General features: G+C 45.8%; 1 protein-coding gene across 1 annotated transcript in view; it reads left to right on the top strand.

Annotated features, from left to right (window-relative positions):
* LOC306797017 (zinc finger protein GLI2-like) overlaps nucleotides 1-14,511 on the top strand; it is a 51,952-nt gene extending 37,441 nt beyond the window's left edge. Inside the window, exons 6-14 of the mRNA XM_079296175.1 lie at nucleotides 1,721-1,910; nucleotides 2,577-2,739; nucleotides 2,885-2,995; nucleotides 5,889-6,029; nucleotides 8,535-8,684; nucleotides 9,202-9,366; nucleotides 9,531-9,797; nucleotides 11,500-11,848; nucleotides 12,038-14,511. Of these exons, the coding sequence (XP_079152301.1) occupies nucleotides 1,721-1,910; nucleotides 2,577-2,739; nucleotides 2,885-2,995; nucleotides 5,889-6,029; nucleotides 8,535-8,684; nucleotides 9,202-9,366; nucleotides 9,531-9,797; nucleotides 11,500-11,848; nucleotides 12,038-14,004 (3,503 nt within the window). The 3' untranslated portion in view covers nucleotides 14,005-14,511. The remainder of the gene's footprint in view (nucleotides 1-1,720; nucleotides 1,911-2,576; nucleotides 2,740-2,884; nucleotides 2,996-5,888; nucleotides 6,030-8,534; nucleotides 8,685-9,201; nucleotides 9,367-9,530; nucleotides 9,798-11,499; nucleotides 11,849-12,037) is intronic.
* Nucleotides 14,512-22,515: the final 8,004 nt, after the last annotated feature.

Here is a 22,515-nt window from a genome sequence, read left to right as displayed (position 1 = left end):
ACACACACACACACACACACACACACACACAAACACACACACACACACACGGGCGGCTGATATAAATCACAGAGGAGGAGGAGGAGGGGGAGGGGGAGGGGGAGGGGCGGCGGCGGCGAGCGAGTGCAGCGGAGCTTTTCCATTGGTCCATTTATCAGAGGAAGTGGCACATTAATAAACACATCTCCCCAGAGGTGAGAGGAAGTAACAGAGATGAATACGGCTGCTGCAGAAAACACACACCTGATCCCCCCCCCCCCCTCCCCCTCCCCCCTCCCCCTCCCTCCCCTAACGCCACCGTCACCCGGAGCTTCGTCTCAGCTTTAGCTGCTTAAATGTCTAAACTAGCGTCCCGTGACACCGGGGATGAGCGGTAACGTCCCAGGACGGAGACGTCTCGGAGCATTTAGGGACAGGAGTTAGAGAGCAGGGGGTTCTGGGTAACGTCGCCTGACTCTCTCAGAGGCTCCCTGAGGAGTCACGTGACGCTCGTCTGGAAGGAGCCCGTGAGGAGCGAGAAGCCGCTCAGAACCCAGAGAACAAAGCGGGTTCTTCTGCAAAAGGACAATATTCTGTTCAAGAAATCAGTGATGACTTCTGTTCCTCCTGCTCTCTGAATAAACTTTCTGTCTTCACTTTATATGCACATGAACAGAACATGACGGCTGAATTCTGGTCGAATTCATTCAGCGTCACGTCGAGTTATTTAAGGAGCAGAGCTGACTTCAATGCAACAACCAGTTCCACAAAACGTGACTTTAAAGCTGCAAAGATGTCTTAACATCAACGGTCTAACAACAAGCGTGAGAATAACTTCAGTCTGTAGACGTGTTGAAGTCTGATCGATTCGTCCACCGTGAACAAACAGGAAGTCCTCATCGCTCCATCGATTCTCCGTCATCGCCCTCATTCAACACGAAGCAGACGCCATGTTGATCTCAACTCAAGCGATCCGTTAACGGCTGAGGCTTAATGCAGGTCACCACATGGGTCCACATTTCTTTATTGCAATATTTCTTATTTTATTATTATTATAATTATAATTATGAATATATTATTATTATTATTATTATAGTATTATATTATTATGTTAGTATTATAGTATGACTATTATTATATTATTATATTATTATTATTATTATTATATTATTATTATAGTATTATTATTATTATATTATTAGAATATTATTATTATTATAGTATTATTATTATTATATTATTACTATTATTATATCATTATTATTATTATATTATTATTATTATATTATTATTATTATATCATTACTATTATTATATTATTATTATATTATTATTATTATAGTATTATATTATTATTATTATTATAATTATATTATTATTATATTATTATTGTTATTATTATTATTATTATTATTGTTATTATTATATTATTATTATTATTATTATATTATTATTATTATTATATTATTATTATTATTGTTATTATTATTATATTATTATTATTATTATTGTTATTATTATATTATTATTATTATATTATTATTATTGTTATTATTATTATATTATTATTATTATTGTTATTATTATATTATTATTATTATTATTATATTATTATTATTATATTATTATTATTATTATTATTATGATGACGATGATGATGATGGATGAAGAGTGTTTCGAGTAGTCCCTTTATTTGGGACTGATCCTCGTGGTCCACTCACCTGTGCCCCCCCCCCCTCAGTGTCCCGGTTCTCCGGCCCCCGGCTCAACAGGAAGCGCTCTCTGTCCGTGTCTCCGCTGTCGGACGGCAGCATCGACCTGCAGACGATGATCCGGACGTCGCCCAGCTCGCTGGTCGCCTACATCAACAGCTCGCGCTGCGGCTCGGCCGCCGCCGGCTCCTACGGACACCTGTCGGTGGGGGGGCTCAGGTAGCTCACCTGAGGACACATCACACTGCTTCCTTTCCTCCCTCTGTCCTTTGCTGCTTGTGTTTTCCTTTTCTTGTCTTTCTCACCTTCGCTATCCCCTTCCTTCTCCTCCTATGTTCCCTTGCTTCTTCTTTCCTTCTCTTTCTCCTCCTTTCCTTTACCTTTCTCCTCATTCATTTACTCAGCTCAATTTCCTACTTTCTCCTTTCCTTCTCTCCTTCCCTTTTCCCTCCTCTTTAGGTTTCTTTCCTTCTTACAGTACCCTCTTCTTTCCCTTCCCTACTTCCTTATTTCCTTTCCTGCAGCCTAATCTCCCTCCCTAGCCTCTTCCTTTCCTCCAAATCTCCTCCTTCTCCATCTACTCATTCCCTTTCATACCTCCTAATTTCATTCCTTACATATTTCCTTTCCTCTTCCTCTCTTCCTTACATCCTACTTTCTCCTTTACTTCCTTACATCCTCATTTCCTTCCCTTTCCTCTTCCTCTCTTCCTTTCCGCCTACTGTCTCCCTTCCTTCCCTCCTTCCTTATGCACCTTGCCCATGCAGGTGACCTTTGACTTAAATGTCTCCCCGTCTCCTTGTCTCCCTGTCTCCCTGTCTCCTTGTCTCCCCGTCTCCCCGTCTCCTTGTCTCCTCGTCTCCTCGTCTCCTCATCTCCTCGCAGCCCGTCCTTCCCCTTCCCTCACCCCCTCAACCCGATGGCGTACCAGCAGCTTCTCTCCCAGCAGCGCGGCCTCGGCGCCTTCGGACACACTCCGCCTCTCGTCCAGGCTCCGCCCACTTTCTGCGTCCGCCAGCCGGGTCTCAACAACGGCCTGCAGTCAAAAGTAAACAAACACTTTATGACGTTAACGTGATATTCATCAATAAAAACGAAGATAACAGCGATGAGCTTTCCTGAAGGAAGCCTCTTCAGCTGTGACTGTGTTCATTGGTTGCTGAGTGATCACCGGTGACTCTTCCTCTCCTCAGAACTACGCCGGAGACTCGTTGGTCAGCGGCAGCGTCGACCCCTCCGTCACCAAGAGGTCTAAAGTAAAGATGGAGGCCGAGGGCCTGAGGCCGCCGTCTCCTTGTTCACCGGTACGGAGATGAAAGCATCACTTCATCAGTTATTGTCCCGCGATGAGACAATTCATTCTGCCCTGGTGACCCCTGGTGTACGGTGGTGACCCCTGGTGTACGGTGGTGACCCCGGGTGACCCCTGGTGTACGGTGGTGACCCCGGGTGACCCCTGGTGTACGGTGGTGACCCCGGGTGACCCCTGGTGTACGGTGGTGACCCCTGGTGACCCCCTGGTGTACGGTGGTGACCCCTGGTGTACGGTGGTGACCCCTGGTGTACGGTGGTGACCCCGGGTGACCCCCTGGTGTACGGTGGTGACCCCTGGTGTACGGTGGTGACCCCGGGTGACCCCCTGGTGTACCGTGGTGACCCCTGGTGTACCGTGGTGACCCCTGGTGTACGGTGGTGACCCCGGGTGTACGGTGGTGACCCCCTGGTGTACCGTGGTGACCCCGGGTGTACGGTGGTGACCCCTGGTGTACCGTGGTGACCCCTGGTGTACCGTGGTGACCCCTGGTGTACGGTGGTGACCCCTGGTGTACGGTGGTGACCCCGGGTGTACGGTGGTGACCCCCTGGTGTACCGTGGTGACCCCTGGTGTACGGTGGTGACCCCGGGTGTACCGTGGTGACCCCTGGTGTACCGTGGTGACTCCTGGTGTACGGTGGTGACCCCTGGTGTACCGTGGTGACCCCTGGTGTACCGTGGTGACCCCTGGTGACCCCCTGGTGTACGGTGGTGACCCCTGGTGTACGGTGGTGACCCCGGGTGACCCCCTGGTGTACGGTGGTGACCCCTGGTGTACGGTGGTGACCCCTGGTGTACGGTGGTGACCCCTGGTGTACGGTGGTGACCCCTGGTGTACCGTGGTGACCCCTGGTGTACCGTGGTGACTCCTGGTGTACGGTGGTGACCCCTGGTGTACCGTGGTGACCCCTGGTGTACCGTGGTGACCCCTGGTGACCCCCTGGTGTACGGTGGTGACCCCTGGTGTACGGTGGTGACCCCGGGTGACCCCCTGGTGTACGGTGGTGACCCCTGGTGTACGGTGGTGACCCCTGGTGTACGGTGGTGACCCCTGGTGTACGGTGGTGACCCCTGGTGTACGGTGGTGACCCCGGGTGACCCCTGGTGTACGGTGGTGACCCCTGGTGTACGGTGGTGACCCCGGGTGTACGGTGGTGACCCCTGGTGTACGGTGTCTCCCACCCCGGGTGTACGGTGGTGACCCCTGGTGACCCCCTGGTGTACGGTGGTGACCCCGGGTGTACGGTGGTGACCCCTGGTGACCCCCTGGTATACGGTGGTGACCCCCTGGTGTACGGTGGTGACCCCTGGTGTACGGTGGTGACCCCTGGTGTACGGTGGTGACCCCTGGTGTACGGTGGTGACCCCTGGTGTACGGTGGTGACCCCTGGTGACCCCCTGGTGTACGGTGGTGACCCCGGGTGTACGGTGGTGACCCCTGGTGACCCCCTGGTATACGGTGGTGACCCCCTGGTGTACGGTGGTGACCCCTGGTGTACGGTGGTGACCCCTGGTGTACGGTGGTGACCCCTGGTGTACGGTGGTGACCCCGGGTGACCCCTGGTGTACGGTGGTGACCCCTGGTGTACGGTGGTGACCCCGGGTGTACGGTGGTGACCCCTGGTGTACGGTGTCTCCCACCCCGGGTGTACGGTGGTGACCCCTGGTGACCCCCTGGTGTACGGTGGTGACCCCGGGTGTACGGTGGTGACCCCTGGTGACCCCCTGGTATACGGTGGTGACCCCCTGGTGTACGGTGGTGACCCCTGGTGTACGGTGGTGACCCCTGGTGTACGGTGGTGACCCCTGGTGTACGGTGGTGACCCCGGGTGACCCCCTGGTGTACGGTGGTGACCCTCTGGTGTACGGTGGTGACCCCCTGGTGTACGGTGGTGACCCCGGGTGACCCCCTGGTGTATGGTGGTGACCCCTGGTGTACGGTGGTGACCCCTGGTGTACGGTGGTGACCCCGGGTGACCGTCCCGTAAAGAGACGTGTGGGAGACAGAGCGGTCCCGGTGGTAACAGCCTCTCTCTCTGCTGCCTCCTGTAAACTGTGCCACAGAACTTCATTTTCATGAAATATCGGCCGGGCTTCATCTGAGGAGCCTTTTTCTTTCTTTTGACAAATTTGCGGCGCCCCTCCGATAGCGGCGTGATGCATGAGGACGGCGGAGCGCGCCGGCGTCTTGGGGCCACCAGAATTGATGAAGATGGCGAGCGTGGGGCCGAGACAAAGATGCTGCAGTCAGCACATTGTGTGTGTGTGTGTGTGTGTGTGTGTGTGTGTGTGTGTGTGTGTGTGTGTGTGTGTGTGTGTGTGTGTGTGTGTGTGTGTGTGTGTGTGTGTGTGTGTGTCAGTTTGCGTCTCACACATGCAAACATGTTTAAATAGAACCGGCTTCTTTCATGTGAAATAAAAAGGACGTTTTTGACATTTCGTTTTGGAAAGTCTAAATGAATCTGAAAGTGAAACTTCTGAAACAGATATTTTCAGTTGGAACATTTCACACAGTAGGAAGAGAGCAGGATGCTCTTCTGACGGATTTGGAAGTTTTCAATCATCGGTGAGGACGTTCCGTCCTCAGAGCAGCTCCACGGTCCGGACTTTGAGCCGGTTTCAGGTCAGAGTTGTGTGTGTTTTCTATCTCGAGACTTTTAAAGCCGATGTGTAGTTCTGGTGAGGTCGAGTGTGATCTCACGCTCTGATCACGTTGTGGGCTCTTCAGGCTTCTTAATTACAAAGAGAAGCTGGAGTCTTAAACACAAAGTCCCAGGTTGTCAAACAAATGTTCAGCTGCGGTGAAGCGTGACGGACTTCAGCCTGTAATTTAACGTCCACATCAGGTGAAACGTGTAAACGGTTCCACATGTTCCTCCACAGATCCACCGCGGCAGCCTGCCGCACCCGAAGGACGACGCGGACCGGGACGAGTGCAAGCAGGAGCCCGAGGCCGTCCACGAGACCGGCTGCCACTGGGACGGCTGCAGCAGAGAGTACGAGGCGCCGGAGCAGCTGGTCCACGTGAGTGCGTGTTCGTCCGCCAAACAGAAACACAGCCGACCGTCAGCGGGACGTCCCGGAGATCTGGAGACGTCTCAAACACGAGGATCTAGAAAATACACCACGGAACACCATCCGACCGGAAGCTCTTCATGCAGCTTCTGAGTTCTATGAATAAAGATCCATGATGAGAAATACTCTGAACAAGCAACTCTGATTCCAGATAAAGTCACCAGAATGTTAAAATCTAATTAATGTTTCACCTAAAATCTAATTAATGTTTCACCTAAAATCTAATTAATGTTTCACCTAAAATCTAATTAATGTTTCACCTAAAATCGAATTAATGTTTCACCTAAAATCTAATTAATGTTTCACCTAAAATCTAATTAATGTTTCACCTAAAATCTAATTAATGTTTCACCTAAAATCTAATTAATGTTTCACCTAAAATCTAATTAATGTTTCAAGTAAAATCGAATTAATGTTTCACCTAAAATCGAATTAATCTTTCACCTAAAATCGAATTAATCTTTCACCTAAAATCAAATTAATGTTTCACCTAAAATCTAATTAATGTTTCACCTAAAATCTAATTAATGTTTCACCTAAAATCTAATTAATGTTTCACCTAAAATCAAATTAATGTTTCACCTAAAATCTAATTAATGTTTCAAGTAAAATCAAATTAATGTTTCAAGTAAAATCTAATTAATGTTTCAAGTAAAATCTAATTAATGTTTCACCTAAAATCGAATTAATCTTTCACCTAAAATCGAATTAATCTTTCACCTAAAATCGAATTAATGTTTCACCTAAAATCAAATTAATGTTTCACCTAAAATCTAATTAATGTTTCACCTAAAATCTAATTAATGTTTCACCTAAAATCTAATTAATGTTTCACCTAAAATCTAATTAATGTTTCAAGTAAAATCTAATTAATGTTTCACCTAAAATCTAATTAATGTTTCACCTAAAATCAAATTAATGTTTCACCTAAAATCTAATTAATGTTTCAAGTAAAATCTAATTAATGTTTCAAGTAAAATCTAATTAATGTTTCAAGTAAAATCTAATTAATGTTTCAAGTAAAATCAACATAATAAAGCAAATAAAGTAACTTCATTTTTTCAAGTAAAAGTAACTTAAATTTACTTGAAAATGTATTTCTTATGCACAACAAATGTAAATGTTGTTGTGCATCAGAAAAGATGAACGGATCACTCTCGAGATTTCTAGCGTTGCGTCAGAAGAGAGACCGGTGAGGTGTTAACCAGGTTTACATGGAACTGCATTAAGAGAAGCTGACCTGTGTCAGAGCTTCATGAAGACAGTCTGATGTAAACTCTTCTTCTTGAGTCTCTGCAGGACAATAAGGAACCTTGAAACAAACCGATCATCTTGGATGAGAAGGTGAAAGTGTTTGAAAGTGCTGCAGAGTTAAACCGCTCTGTCCGTTTCTAGTGAGTTGGACTGAAGTCTGATGAGAAAGCCGGCTCTGAACTCTGTCTGGAGCAGAGTCTGAAGCATTCCTCACCTCCAGTGAAGCAGAGCGAGAGAAGAGGGAGGAGGGGGAGGGATTAGTGAGGGGGACACCTCGCACCGTTTCATCATTCCGACGCTTTGAACACATTCCTGTAAAGAGACGAGAGCGCGTCGAGATCGTGGCCGTCGGCGTCGCTACGGTTCCTTTGCTCTCAAATGAAAAACACGTTTTACTTCCTCTGGAATCTCCAGATGTAAGGATCAACATCTCACAGATCTGTTTGTTCTGGAGGAACAGCACCTTCCTCTTCCTCCTCTGGTGCTTTACAGCCATGCAACAAGCAGAGGAGGATGTTTGGTGCCATTCAGCGTCTGCAGAAAGCAAAACCTGTGCTCACAGATTATATCTGCAGTTCAGTGCTGGGCGGATGGATACGACAAGAAATAGTCCCAGAATGTGACTCCCTTTCTCTGTTTGTCTCTGGATTCAAGAAATGATGAACCACAACCACGGCTAACAGTTTCCCTCTGCTTCCAGTCTTTATGCTAAGCTAAGCTAAAGGTCCGGAGACTAAAGTCGAGACTTCAGGACAGAAGTGACACGATGAGATGAAATATCTAATAATCTGTTTGAAATAGAGTCCTATAAACTAAAGTAGTCAGAAAAGAGAACTATAATAATCATAAAGTTCTGAAGATAAAAGACAAGTCGCTTCAGTAGCATCAGGAAAAATAAATTCGCTGGCAGAAAACAAAACGTTCCCGATGAATCAGATTCATGTTCATTGTGGAGAACATTTGGATTTCGCTGTAAAAGAAGCTCCGCCGTCCTCATTAGTGCAGCAGCTTCTCTGCTGCAGAGGCCCGTTGAGCTTCACCTGCAGAAGATGGATCTCTGCAGAGAACAACATGAGAGCCTCTTAGTGGACAACTCTCTGCAGGAACCCTCTCACTGCTGTGTGTGTGTGTGTGTGTGTGTGTGTGTGTGTGTGTGTGTGTGTGTGTGTGTGTGTGTGTGTGTGTGTGTGCGTCCCACAGCACATCAATAATGACCACATCCACGGAGAGAAGAAGGAGTTCGTGTGCCGCTGGGAGGAGTGTTCGCGGGAGCAGAAGCCCTTCAAAGCTCAGTACATGCTGGTGGTTCACATGCGCCGACACACGGGGGAGAAACCACACAAGTGCACGGTGGGTAACGGATGGCCTCAGCTGCCCCCGGAGGGCGTCCGCTCACGCTCTCTAAACATCGTACATGTGTCTGCACACACACAGTCGGTAAACACACTCTAACACTCCTGGGAAAGGAAGGAAGATCTCCTTGTTGGTGTCAGTAAGAGCTCACACAGCGTAGCGATGGTGTCACTGCAGCAGATGAACGGATTCTTTCACAGATTACAGATTAAAGAGTTCTCCTCCAAAATGACCCCCAAGATCCACAGTTCAGAGATTTAACAAGGAACGCTTCATTCATGTTCAGAGTGAACGACTGAAACTGGAGCAAATGTGTTGAAAGATAATCAGTAATGCTGATTATCTTCAAGCTATCTGCAGATCATTTTCTGGTTTAATTAGTTGGTCTACAAATTGTCAGAATTGCTTATGAATTCAACTTTCAATTAGTTGAGATGCGTTCTCTCCATGATTCTAAAATCGGAATAAAAGCGTCACTTTCTGATGTTTAAAAGCCGATAACGTTCTTCTGCAGTTCGAGGGCTGCTCGAAGGCCTACTCCCGCCTGGAGAACCTCAAAACTCATCTGCGCTCGCACACCGGAGAGAAACCGTACGTCTGCGAGCACGAAGGCTGCAACAAGGCCTTCTCCAACGCCTCGGACCGAGCCAAGCACCAGAACCGCACGCACTCCAACGAGGTGCCTTTGACTCACTGACCCTCACATACAGGCTCTTAATAAGAATACATGGTGAATGAGTTGGTTCGATTGTCGTTGGGGTTAGAATAACCAGCGACGTGAAACTCTGTTGGGTTTGAACTATGACCTTTAACCCCTGTCCGTGCGTTTCCTGGTCTGCGTAGAAACCCTACGTCTGTAAGATCCCCGGTTGTACGAAGCGCTACACGGATCCCAGCTCCCTCAGAAAGCACGTGAAGACGGTGCACGGCCCCGAGGCCCACGTCACCAAGAAGCAGCGCGGCGACATGCCGCCGAGGCCGCCGGCGCAGAGGGAGAACGGCGAGAACGAGGCGGGGCACCGAGACCGGATCCACGGGGAGGACAACAGCTCCCCCAGAGGCGCGGAGGACTACCTGCACGTCAAGTCCATCAAGACGGAGACCTCTGTGGTGAGATGGAGTACCGGCCGTGTTGTCTGTTCACGGAGTGTCTACTTGTAGTCCATCTGTCCTCTTAACCGTTACTCTGCTTGCTGCTTGATGATCTTCACTTCTCTCCTTTCTCTGACTTTCCTAACGGACAGACTTTGTTAAGGTGAGCTCACCGGTGGCTTATTATCACATCTCTCACCATCTTTCACCATTTTAATCACAATAAACCGTTTCATTCCAAAAGGAGATAATGGCCAAGAAACACAACAAGGAAGGACTTGAATCTGGAAGCTTCCGAGACATAAGCAGGCAAACACAGTCCACAGAAAAGTGATGTGTGAGTGGGAATCTATTTCCTGTCTTGTGTTCCACATCAGACAATGAAGCCAACACATTCGAGCAGCAGATTCATGACGAATCTCTAAAAGTCATGTTTACTTATGAACTACTGGCCGTCAGTTATTGTGTGACAAGCTGTCCTCGTTGTATGGAGGCCAGAAGCTGCCAAAATAAAACACAAATAAATACACGACTTTATAAATAAAATGTACTTATTAAATGTACCAAAAACAATATAAAAAAAAAAGTAGGATTAATTGATTTTCATTTTAAAATGTATTTATTTGACATTTATTTAAAATGTATTAAATCATTTTTTATATACATTCATTTATTTCTGTATTATTTACTTTAATATTTGTTGTATTAAGATTGTTTCACGTCCGTCGGATTCTTCAGAAAAGAGGAGCTGAAACAATTTTAATATTATTTTTGGTACATTTAATATATTTTTATTTATTTTTTATGTTGGCAGATTCAGTCCTCCATATACATGAAATCACATAATTTCATCATCAGCTGCTGCAGGAATTTGTCCAATTTGCTTGTCCAGATTCCTCTTTAAAGAATATTTATATCATAACTGTATTTATGTTTATTTTTCTTTAATAACAACACTGAACAGAGGTTGATCTCGTCATTATACCTATGAAACACTTGCGCTGCATGTCCTCTCTGACACCGTGTGCGTCCCTTTTCCTTCACGCAGGCAGTTTAAACCGACAGTAGAGACCCATCAAACACCTGTCAGAGATAAAAGACACTCCAGGATTAATATTCAAACGCTGGGAATTGGTTGCGGCGCTCAGCGCAGACGGCTATCACGCCGTGATCAAGACAGCTTTTATCAGTGAATACATTGGAGTCTAAGAGGAGAGAACATGGAACCGTCATTGTCCTGAGGAAAGAGATACGGGAGGTTTATTTATAGTGTTGAACAATATTCAACAAATTAACTCCTATTTGCTTCGTTGTGTTGATAAGGATTGCAGGGAATATGTCAGGTACATGATAAAAAACGGCTTTTTTACTGTAAACCTGAAACAAGTCAGTGTGACAAGCAGAGCGTCTTGTTCACCGAAAAGACTTTATTTTTTTGGAGAAACGTGATCACGTCTAGTGATGATTGGCCTTGGCGCTCTGGCTCGGGATCCGGCAGCCTTTCATCCTGCTTATTTCTAATTCACAGACGGACTAAGACAGCCTGTAATCTGTGGTGCACCCCCCACCTCCTCACCCCCCCCCCCCAAAAAAACACTCGTTATTTACAATTAAGCTGGGGGAGGATGAAAGATTCACTGCTCCACTTCTGTTCTGAAAACTGTATATTTAGGACGAACCCTTATCTTTCTGCATTTCCTCCATCCACCCCTCCTCGTAGATGTATCAGTCCAGCCCTGGTGGTCAGTCATCATGTAGCAGCGAACCATCACCACTTGGCAGTGCCACCAACAATGACAGTGGAGTAGAGATGGCGGCGCACAGCGGGGGAAGCCTGGGGGACCTCAGCGCCCTGGGGGACCCGCCCTTCGCGGAGTCCTCGGAGTGGGACGAATCCACCGGCGGGGGCGCGGCGGTGGGTCTCCACTTCCGAAAGCGGTTCGGCATCAGCCGGCGCCTGGAGCATCTGAAGAAGGAGAGGCTGAACACGGTGAGGGACTCGTGTCGGTGGGCCGGCAACCCGACGGCCCCGGTCCTCAGCACCAAGCTGCCACCCATACTGGCAAACGGTGAGTGGGAAAGCAGGACAGTGGTCGACTTTTAGCTCTGGTCTGGTCTCCACCAATGACTCTTTAGCTGCTAGATGTTCCATTTTGTCCACCAGCTAGTTACCAAGTCGTCCGAAAGCTGATCAAGAGTCTAAAAGGCCCCGATGACACCGAGACGCTGGTCTAACATTTGCATCTGTTCCTTCACAGGGTCCCTCCTCGAGAGTGTGGGTGGTGGTCCGGTGTCCTTCCCTGGTTCCGGCTTTGGTGATCTGAGCTCCGGTAAAACGACTCTGCTGGAAACTCATTCAACACGCCGCGACAGCACCTCCAGCACCCTGAGCTCAGTTTACACCCTCAGCCGCCGCTCTTCAGGCATCTCCCCTTGCTACTCTAGTCGGCGCTCGAGCCAGGCCTCGCAGTTCGGCGCCAACCGCCCCAGCAACCTCAGCTCCGCCGACTCCTACGACCCCATCTCTGCCGACATGTCCCGGCGCTCCAGTCAGACCAGCCAGTGCGACGGAGGAGCGGGAGGGTACGGAGGAGGGGGCTTCCCCGGCCCTCTCAGCCTGACCCCAGCACAGCACTACCGCCTCAAGGCCAAATACGCCGCCGCCACTGGAGGTGCACCGCCTACGCCTCTTCCATACATGGGCCGAGTATGTTTGAAGACCCACACGGCACTGTGTGGGGACTACCAGAAGTCTTCCACCTCCAGGCAGTACAGCAGCTACACCACGCGGAGCCTGATGCCCCATGAGGTCCCGTCGTCTAACATCGCCCGCCGAGCAAGTGACCCTGTGAGACCCTCGGCCATTGATTATTCCAGACAGCCACAAATGCAGCGCTACAACAGCATGGGCACACTGAGTGGTGGAGTGACCTTGCACCCCCATCCGCCTCCTGCGGTAGATAGCCGACTGAAAGGCTGCCTGAGACCGGATGCGAGCCCCCACCGCTACCCTTACATCCAGCGACCGCCCAGCATTTCGGAAAACGTCTCCATGGGGATGATAACGGGTGACATCCCTGAAGAAGACCTGATCCTGTCTGACGACAGAGACACAACCAACAGAGTGTCGACAAATCAGCAAGACCTCCATCAGGCGTACTATCAGAGAAGGATGGCCGCCGTGAATCTGCCCGATCAGGTTGTGGCCACCTCCAGCATGAGTCCAGGGCATCAACGGCCGATGTGTCCATCGGACAGTAACTTACCAGCTCAGTGGAATGATGCCGGCCAGCACTACTCCAAACTCCAGGTCCGAGGGAACCTGGCTGTCCTCCAGCAGAACCAGAACTTTGGATCTTTTCACAACCTCAGGTCCAACCAGCCAACGATTCAAACCCTCAACACAACACAACAGAGGTGCAAACAGCCAAATACCGAACCAGGAGCAAACTGCGTCCGGCAGCAGAGATTCCAGCAGTCGTCGAATCTCAACGAAGCACTTGGCTCCCAGTACAGGTTCAACAACGGCATCAGTCCCTGTGATAAGACCGGTAACACCACGTATCCCCCGCGTAGCAACACTACTGATGCTAACGCTAGCGTGTTAAGCACCACCTGCAAACAGGAGCCAGTTAACATGGAGACCGCGGACGTGCACTTTGCTAGATTTCCGCCCGTGCAAGTTAAAATTGAAGACTGTGACGGGTCAATTATGATTTCTGATGGCAACCTGAATCCCTTGCAAACAGGGAATCAGCCAACGCCCCCAACAGAACCTAAATCTCTGAACAGGAACCTTTCAGGGCCAATAGGGATGCAGCAGACAAGACACCTGAGTGGAGTTTTCTCTGACGACAACGCCTTGTACTACACAGGGCAGATTCAAGTATTTGAGCCCAATGGGAACTTGGACCGTGTTTCTCTTGTGGTGGATGTACCTCCTTTTGAAAACTCCAGGACTGTGGACCGTAACGCGCCGCTGGAGGAGGCGCAGATAGACTTTGACAGCATGCTGGACGGCGGGGGTCACTCCAGCCTGGTGTCGGGGACCCTGAGTCCCGGTCTGCTCCAGAGCTTGTCCCGGAGTTCCTCTCGCTTGACGACGCCCAGGAACTCAGTGACGTTGCCGTCGGTGCAAGGGACGGGCAACATGGCCATCGGGGACATGAGCTCGTTGCTGACCGCTCTGGCAGAAGAGAGCAAGTTCCTCAACTCGATGTCGTAGCAAACGGTTTACGAACTCCTGACGCACAGACTTACAATTAATAAATTGTGACACTTGTTTTCTTCTACAGTCTCCTTTGTTAATTATTTAAAAATGGCAATTTTCTGTCTTTTTGGAAAGCCATATCTTTGTTTTTTGCATAAGGTAGTAAGTATGACAGACTTCTTTCAGTTGCTGTACAGGTCTGCAGGAAGATCGGTTTACTAAGTGCCTGGCTCCGCCAACATTACATTCAAGATGTGTAAATGCAAGCAGGTAAATGATCCGATCCCTGCGTGTTTGGACTGTACCATCACCAGACTTCTTTTACACTGCAAGTGACTCGAGCTGAACTTCATTCTACATCAAGTTTACGGTCCTCAGTGAGCCATTATTTGATTGCTGCTTTGCTGCTGAGATTAACTCTGACATCTCAGCGTCGCCATCAGAGACTTCATGATGAACCCATCGGTTGAGCTCTCGCAGAGCACGAGGAGAGAGAATCGTTTTCTGTTGTACCAGTTTGTTTCGCTGCTTGAATGTAAATATCATTTGTACGTTTTTAAGAAATACAATATTGACATTGATTTTTTAAACCAATGCTGTTTGTGTTGTCCTTCATGCAGATGTTATTGAACATGATCAGTTTCCTGACTTACCGAACGTTTCAATAAGGATTATTATGAACGAGGTAATAAATCAAGAGAGACGTAGAGTCATTTTCTCAGACTTCTACACAACCAGAGGAGTCGCCCCCTGGTGGACACGAGAGAGAATGCAGCTTTAACACACGAAGCTCTGACTTCTCTTAGAGAACCGGAGGTTGTCTCCTGGGTTAGGATCATTTATCGTCTTTCAATGGGATCATATCGCGATAAAATCAAATGTCGGGAATGAGCAATTACGTCGTCTAAATTGATAACTAGCTCAGACTAAAAAATCGGATTATTTTGCACGAAAGCTTTTAATTAAATGAGACAATTTAAGTATTTATATTCACACAAGAGTAAAGAAAACAGAAAACATGCTCTATCGTGATATATATATTGAGATATAAAATGTTCTATCGTGATGACTGTTATATCGTTCAGCTTTAATCGACAGAAGTTATCAGCAGCTTTTAGACATTTGATGAAAACGGTGCAAAACACCTGAAGTTTGAGAGGAAATAACGGCGAGTCGCAGCCCCACCGAACCTGAAGTCTTCTGCTGCTGCTGCTTGTGATTATTAGTATTCATCAGTCCGTCCCTGCGTTGCCTCGTGCAGGAGGAGTGTTGATCGCTTCAATAATTCAACAACAAAACTTGAGTCTTTGAAGCAACGTTCCTTCAAAGCTTTGCAGAGAACACTTTCCTCAAACGTCGGACGGAGAGCTCCTCACGACCTCTTTGAAATAACTTCCCCTGACCTCGTCCCACCTCGCCGCTGACATAATGTAGATCCTCCCGATGAACCGGGACGCTAACAGGAGGGGAGAGGCCAGACTCTGCTGCCGCTGCAGTGTACTTCAATATTAGCTGTGACAGAGCGGCCCAGAGGCTGCTGAACCCACATAAAACACAAAGCAGCTGAGAGGAACAAATGATTTTAGTCTGTCAGGGAATCCAGCCGAGGATACGTTTGATCTGGAGCTCGTGATTGCTTTTGCCGCTGGAATTCCTTATTCTCTCAGAGATGTGAAGTGGGAGGGAAAACAGCCCCGGGCTGTGAAACCCAACCGCCAACCAGAGGTGGAGATAAGAGCTGTAGGAATAGAGACCCGAGGCTCGGCCAATAAATCCATGTCTTCTATATGCAAGGACAGCTTTCAGAGGAGCGTTCTGCTGCAGAAAGGCTTCTTCAAATCAGGAAACAACTCATTTAATTCCATCGTTGTGCAGCTCAAGTTCCTGTTCGTTGTTTAACTCCTTCATCGGGTGTTTAGTGAAGGAAGAGGAGCAGCCATCACGGGCTCTTCTCTCATCAAAGTTCATCATATTTAGATACAAGTCATGAAGTAGCTTGAAGGGGCTGTAAACCTGAGCGCTCACTCGTCTTACTGTATAACACGTACAGGCCAATAAACTTCAGTGTTCAGTCAATGCACAAAGTCTCTGATTTTGGGTTTTATCATTTTTCAAAATCTGCAACATTTACTCAAGAAATCTCTGAGAAACGACTTCCTGTACGTCAGTGAACAGAGACGTCCATAGAATGCACCATGCCAGAGTCATTATTTTACACTTACCGAGAAGACAGAAGGTATCTGATCAAGTCCTGAAGCAGGACAATGTTCCTGTTATAACACTAACCAGAGCACATTCTCTGCACAGCATCCAGAGTAAAGTCTTCCTCTGATATTTCAGAGACGCTTCATTTCTTTAAAACGACCTCAACACACGATCCGCTCTGGAGACGACTTTTTAAAGTAACAACTCAAATGAATCAAAGCACACTTGTTAAGGTGGACTTTCTTGTCCCACTGAAAAGCGTCCAGTCCACCTTTAAATCCAAAGCACAAAAGAAGAAGATGTTGATGTAAAACAGAGAAAGTGAATCTAGAGACGTCTTTTTATCAGTTTCACTGGCAGCGCTTTGATCAACGTCTATGAGGCGTCCGTTCCTCTTCGTACTTTGAATTCTAGAATCATATAAAACCTTTGAAAGCAGTAAGAACTCCACTTCCACAGGCTTGATCTTATCCCATACACAGACACATGTTTGTTATGAGTATACCGAGTGGGAAAGTTCATTCTGGACCTTGGAAACAGAAGTTTGACACAAAAAGAAAAATATTTTTCAGTCTTTAATCTAGTTATATGTCTTTTCGAAAAAGATTTTAAACGTTTTTTATTTATTTCAATGGGTTTTGTAGCTCCTAAAGTCTTTATTTACGATAAACGTTTTTAATTGGTCTGTATATTTGTTAAATATCTTTTAGGTCAAATATTTTCATGTCCTTTTATCCATTTTAAAGTTGTTGTCTTTGCGTTCTGTGCGGTCAGACGCCAAAGTCGCCGACGCGGTCGCACTGACGATATGAAAAGTGACGACCGGGCCGACTCCATTACAATTTGTGACAACAAGACGCAGTCTGACGTGAAGGAGACCGTCGGCACTCTGCTCTGACCTCCAGCAGCCTCCGATGACACCGCGTCACATTACCGCCGCTCGGCATTATGGGCATTATTATCACACATCATGTGACAAGTGTGACAGAGTCTAACAATCCGTCCTCCGGCTCCCGGTGTCACAGCGGATGATGGATAGCGCTCTGCAGTCATTCATTTCTATTAGACTAATATGTAAATCCCCTCCAGAGCTCGGCCTCGGCCTCCTGGAGCTGAATATTCATTTAGGAATCAATTTCAGAAGCTTCTGGTCAAACTGGCAGATAAGGAGTCTGTCTGTCTCCATTTGTCTCACGCTGCAGACGATTCCAATCATCAGAAACACCAACAGCCCAAAGCACCTAAACACTAAACTAACAGAGAGTCAGCTGAACTGCACCGTTAACAGAGAATCAGCTAAACTACACCGTTAACAGAGAATCAGCTAAACTACACCGTTAACAGAGAATCAGCTGAACTACACCGTTAACAGAGAATCAGCTAAACTACACCGTTAACAGAGAATCAGCTGAACTACACCGTTAACAGAGAATCAACTAAACTACACCGTTAACAGAGAATCAACTAAACTACACCGTTAACAGAGAATCAGCTAAACTACACCGTTAACAGAGAATCAGCTGAACTACACCGTTAACAGAGATTCAGCTAAACTACACCGTTAACAGAGAATCAGCTAAAGTACACCGTTAACAGAGAATCAGCAAAACTACACCGTTAACAGAGAATCAACTAAACTGCACCGTTAACAGAGAATCAGCTAAACTACACCGTTAACAGAGAATCAGCAAAACTACACCGTTAACAGAGAATCAACTAAACTACACCGTTAACAGAGAATCAACTAAACTACACCGTTAACAGAGAATCAGCTAAACTACACCGTTAACAGAGAATCAACTAAACTACACCGTTAACAGAGAATCAACGAAACTACACCGTTAACAGAGAATCAGCTAAACTACACTGTTAACAGAGAATCAACTGAACTACACCGTTAACAGATAATCAACTAAACTACACCGTTAACAGAGAATCAGCTAAACTACACCGTTAACAGAGAATCAACTGAACTACACCGTTAACAGAATCAACTAAACCGCACCATTAACAGAGAATCAACTAAACTACACCATTAACAGAGAATCAGCTGAACTACACCGTTAACAGAGAATCAACTAAACCGCACCGTTAACAGAGAATCAACTAAACTCCACCATTAACAGAGAATCAACTAAACTACACCGTTAACAGAGAATCAGCTAAACTACACCGTTAACAGAGAATCAACTAAACTACACCGTTAACAGAGAATCAACTAAACTACACCGTTAACACAGAATCAACTAAACTGCACCGTTGACGGAGAAGCAACTAAACTACACCGTTGACGGAGAAGCAACTAAACTACACCGTTAACAAAGAATCAGCTAAACTACACCGTTAACGGAGAAGCAACTAAACTACACCGTTAACAAAGAATCAGCTAAACTACACCATTAACGGAGAATCAACTAAACTACACCGTTAACGGAGAATCAACTAAACCACACTGTTAAAGGAGAATCAACTAAACCACACTGTTAAAGGAGAATCAACTAAACTACACCGTGAACGGAGAATTAACTAAACTACACCGTTAAGGGAGAATCACTAAACTGCACCGTTAAGGGAGAATCAACTAAACTTCACCGTGAACGGAGAATTAACTAAACTACACCGTTAAGGGAGAATCAACTAAACTTCACCGTTAACAGAGAATCAACTAAACTACACCGTTAACGGAGAATCAACTAAACTACACCGTGAACAAAGAATCAGCTAAACTACACTGTTAACGGAGAATCAACTAAACTACACCGTTAACGGAGAATCAACTAAACTACACCGTGAACGGAGAATCAACTAAACTACACCGTTAAAGGAGAATACATGCATAGTGTATTTTCAAAATAAACCTCCACGTTTACAGGAAACGTAAAGTAGGTGCAATTCGTTTTTAGGTTTACTTCCGCAGCTAAAAGTATTGGTTCGATTTAGGAGAAGATTGTAGTTTGAGTACATTAAAGTACATTTAAAGATACTTTTCAGCTCCAGAAAGCACTTTTTTTTCCACGGTGGCCCCTGAGGGACAAATGTATTATTAAGCCGCAGCTCCTCTCATTTCAGTAGGGCCACCTCACCGCCGAGAGCCTCCCAGTCACCGGCTGCTTAATATTAACGAAGGCCCTCTGAATAATCTCCATCTTCAGGAACCGGGAGGTCAATGCCGCACCGGGTCTTAAAGGACAAAAAAAAGAAAACCAGCGGTTTGGTCCTTTAACAAGACATCCGGCGCTGAGCCTTGAATGTTTAATGGAGAGAGGATGAGGTAACCGACACGCTGACCCGAGACCAGGAAGGACCGGCAACGATGTCAGAGCGGTTTTTAAAGAGTTTGAGGTCCAGCAGACAGAACTTCAGCCTGGATTCTTATTGTAGCTTAAACTATTTGAAGATACGCTGAAGTAAAGTTTATTAGCATGGAGCTAGTTATTGAGGTGCTTTTTAGTTTAGTTTTCCCTTTTTTCATTTGCTTTACTTTTATTTTTCCAAGCAAAATATGAAGATTTCCTTCTTTTAACTTTATTGTTCATTGAATATTTTAAGTGCAGAACATAAAGAAGAACATTTTATAGATGAATCAAATTCATTGATATGAATTTTAAATACTTTCATTTTGTCCTTTCTGGACATTAAAGGAACGTCCGCAGTTGATGAGTTGAGAGCCGGCCAATCAGCAGCGAGGCCGTCGGTGTCATGAACTAATGAAGCATGAATATTCATGATATGTTCTTATGCAAAATAACATCTGTTTTCCAATAACATGCCATCTGTTTGAGGGACTTTGTGATATTAAAACGCTGAGAGCTTTTTAAAAAACACTTGTGGTGGTCACAACATGTGACGCAGAAGTGTTTATGTACATATATATATATATATATATAATAAATGATATATATATATATATATATATATATATATATATATTATATAAATTATATATATATATATATATATATAATATAAATGATATATATATATATATATATATATAATATAAATTATATATATATATATATATATATATATATATATTATATAAATTATATATATATATATATATATATATATATATATATTATATATATATATATATATGACATAAACACATTTAAACCTAGAAGTCTTATTTTCCTTTATTGACATTCGTCATTATTTGGCTTCCGTACTTGTTTCCTCGCTGGACAAAAAGTTCTGTTTTTCGCTCCTCAAACAGGAAGTTGTATCAGACTTTCAAACTAAAGTTTGAAGGCTTGAATCGGGACCAGAAGAGGAGGAAGAGGAGCGAGCCGAAGGGGTGTCGGAGGTTTCAGCTGAGGGAGGTCAGCGCCGCCGCCTCGCTGCTCGCGGGGTCCTCCAGGTCTCGGCTCTCCGGAGGTTTGAGGATGGAGGTCCTCATTAAAACTCCGCCCCCATCGCTCTCCTCCTCCTCCTCCTCCTCCTCCTCATCATCACCCCACCTCCACCTTCTCGGAGGATTCACACCATGAACGTGTCCGCTGACGGCTGCAGGGTTCTGATTAGAAACCCGTTTATCTTTAACTCTAATTCACCATCATTCATTGGTTTTATTTTATTAATATGCAAAGTGACGAAAGCTGTCAGACAAATGTATGAAGTAGCATAAAATATAAATATTCAAGTAAAGTACAAGTACCTCAAAAGTGTAAAGTCTGTTTCTGAAAACTGAATGTCGATGTTTTTTGTGCCAAAGTTATGATAACGAGTTCAACAGATGAGACGGTCAAACAGACTTTCACTCAGGAGACCCGTGTTCATGTCCCGCGTGAAGAACGTCCACGACTACGACAGTTGTTTCTTTGTTACGTTTAATCGCTTCTGAACATTTCGTAAGAACGTCCGATGGGTCGGCCATTATTTATTCACGGTTGTTACATTGCGTTGTCTGGTTGCGTTGTCTGGTCTCGTTGCTACGTTGCGTGGGTTGGTTGCATTGCTGCGTTATGATCTGAACTCTTTCTCTCTGGGTGAAAACTCAATGAATAGTCTTCAGGTCAGAAACACGTGGTTCTAATACTCGTTCTTTAAAGACCTTTCGTGCAAAATAATCAGATCATCTGAGAAATGTGAGTTAGTATGTGCTCATCAGTCACATGTATGTGCCCATCAGTCACATGTATGTGCTCATCAGTCACATGTATGTGCCCATCAGTCACATGTATGTGCTCATCAGTCACATGTATGTGCCCATCAGTCACATGTATGTGCTCATCAGTCACATGTATGTGCTCATCAGTCACATGTATGTGCTCATCAGTCACATGTATGTGCTCATCAGTCACATGTATGTGCTCATCAGTCACATGTATGTGCTCATCAGTCACATGTATGTGCCCATCAGTCACATGTATGTGCTCATCAGTCACATGTATGTGCCCATCAGTCACATGTATGTGCCCATCAGTCACATGTATGTGCTCATCAGTCACATGTATGTGCTCATCAGTCACATGTATGTGCCCATCAGTCACATGTATGTGCTCATCAGTCACATGTATGTGCTCATCAGTCACATGTATGTGCTCATCAGTCACATGTATGTGCTCATCAGTCACATGTATGTGCTCATCAGTCACATGTATGTGCTCATCAGTCACATGTATGTGCCCATCAGTCACATGTATGTGCCCATCAGTCACATGTATGTGCTCATCAGTCACATGTATGTGCTCATCAGTCACATGTATGTGCTCATCAGTCACATGTATGTGCTCATCAGTCACATGTATGTGCTCATCAGTCACATGTATGTGCCCATCAGTCACATGTATGTGCCCATCAGTCACATGTATGTGCTCATCAGTCACATGTATGTGCTCATCAGTCACATGTATGTGCCCATCAGTCACATGTATGTGCCCATCAGTCACATGTATGTGCTCATCAGTCACATGTATGTGCCCATCAGTCACATGTATGTGCTCATCAGTCACATGTATGTGCCCATCAGTCACATGTATGTGCCCATCAGTCACATGTATGTGCTCATCAGTCACATGTATGTGCTCATCAGTCACATGTATGTGCTCATCAGTCACATGTATGTGCTCATCAGTCACATGTATGTGCTCATCAGTCACATGTATGTGCCCATCAGTCACATGTATGTGCCCATCAGTCACATGTATGTGCTCATCAGTCACATGTATGTGCTCATCAGTCACATGTATGTGCCCATCAGTCACATGTATGTGCCCATCAGTCACATGTATGTGCTCATCAGTCACATGTATGTGCCCATCAGTCACATGTATGTGCTCATCAGTCACATGTATGTGCTCATCAGTCACATGTATG

The sequence above is a fragment of the Melanostigma gelatinosum genome (genome assembly GCF_949748355.1).
Source record: "Melanostigma gelatinosum genome assembly, chromosome: 24".
Taxonomy (NCBI): Eukaryota; Metazoa; Chordata; class Actinopteri; order Perciformes; family Zoarcidae; genus Melanostigma; species Melanostigma gelatinosum.
The sequence above is the reverse complement of the archived record's forward strand: the minus strand, read 5'-3'. Positions and strand labels throughout refer to the sequence as shown.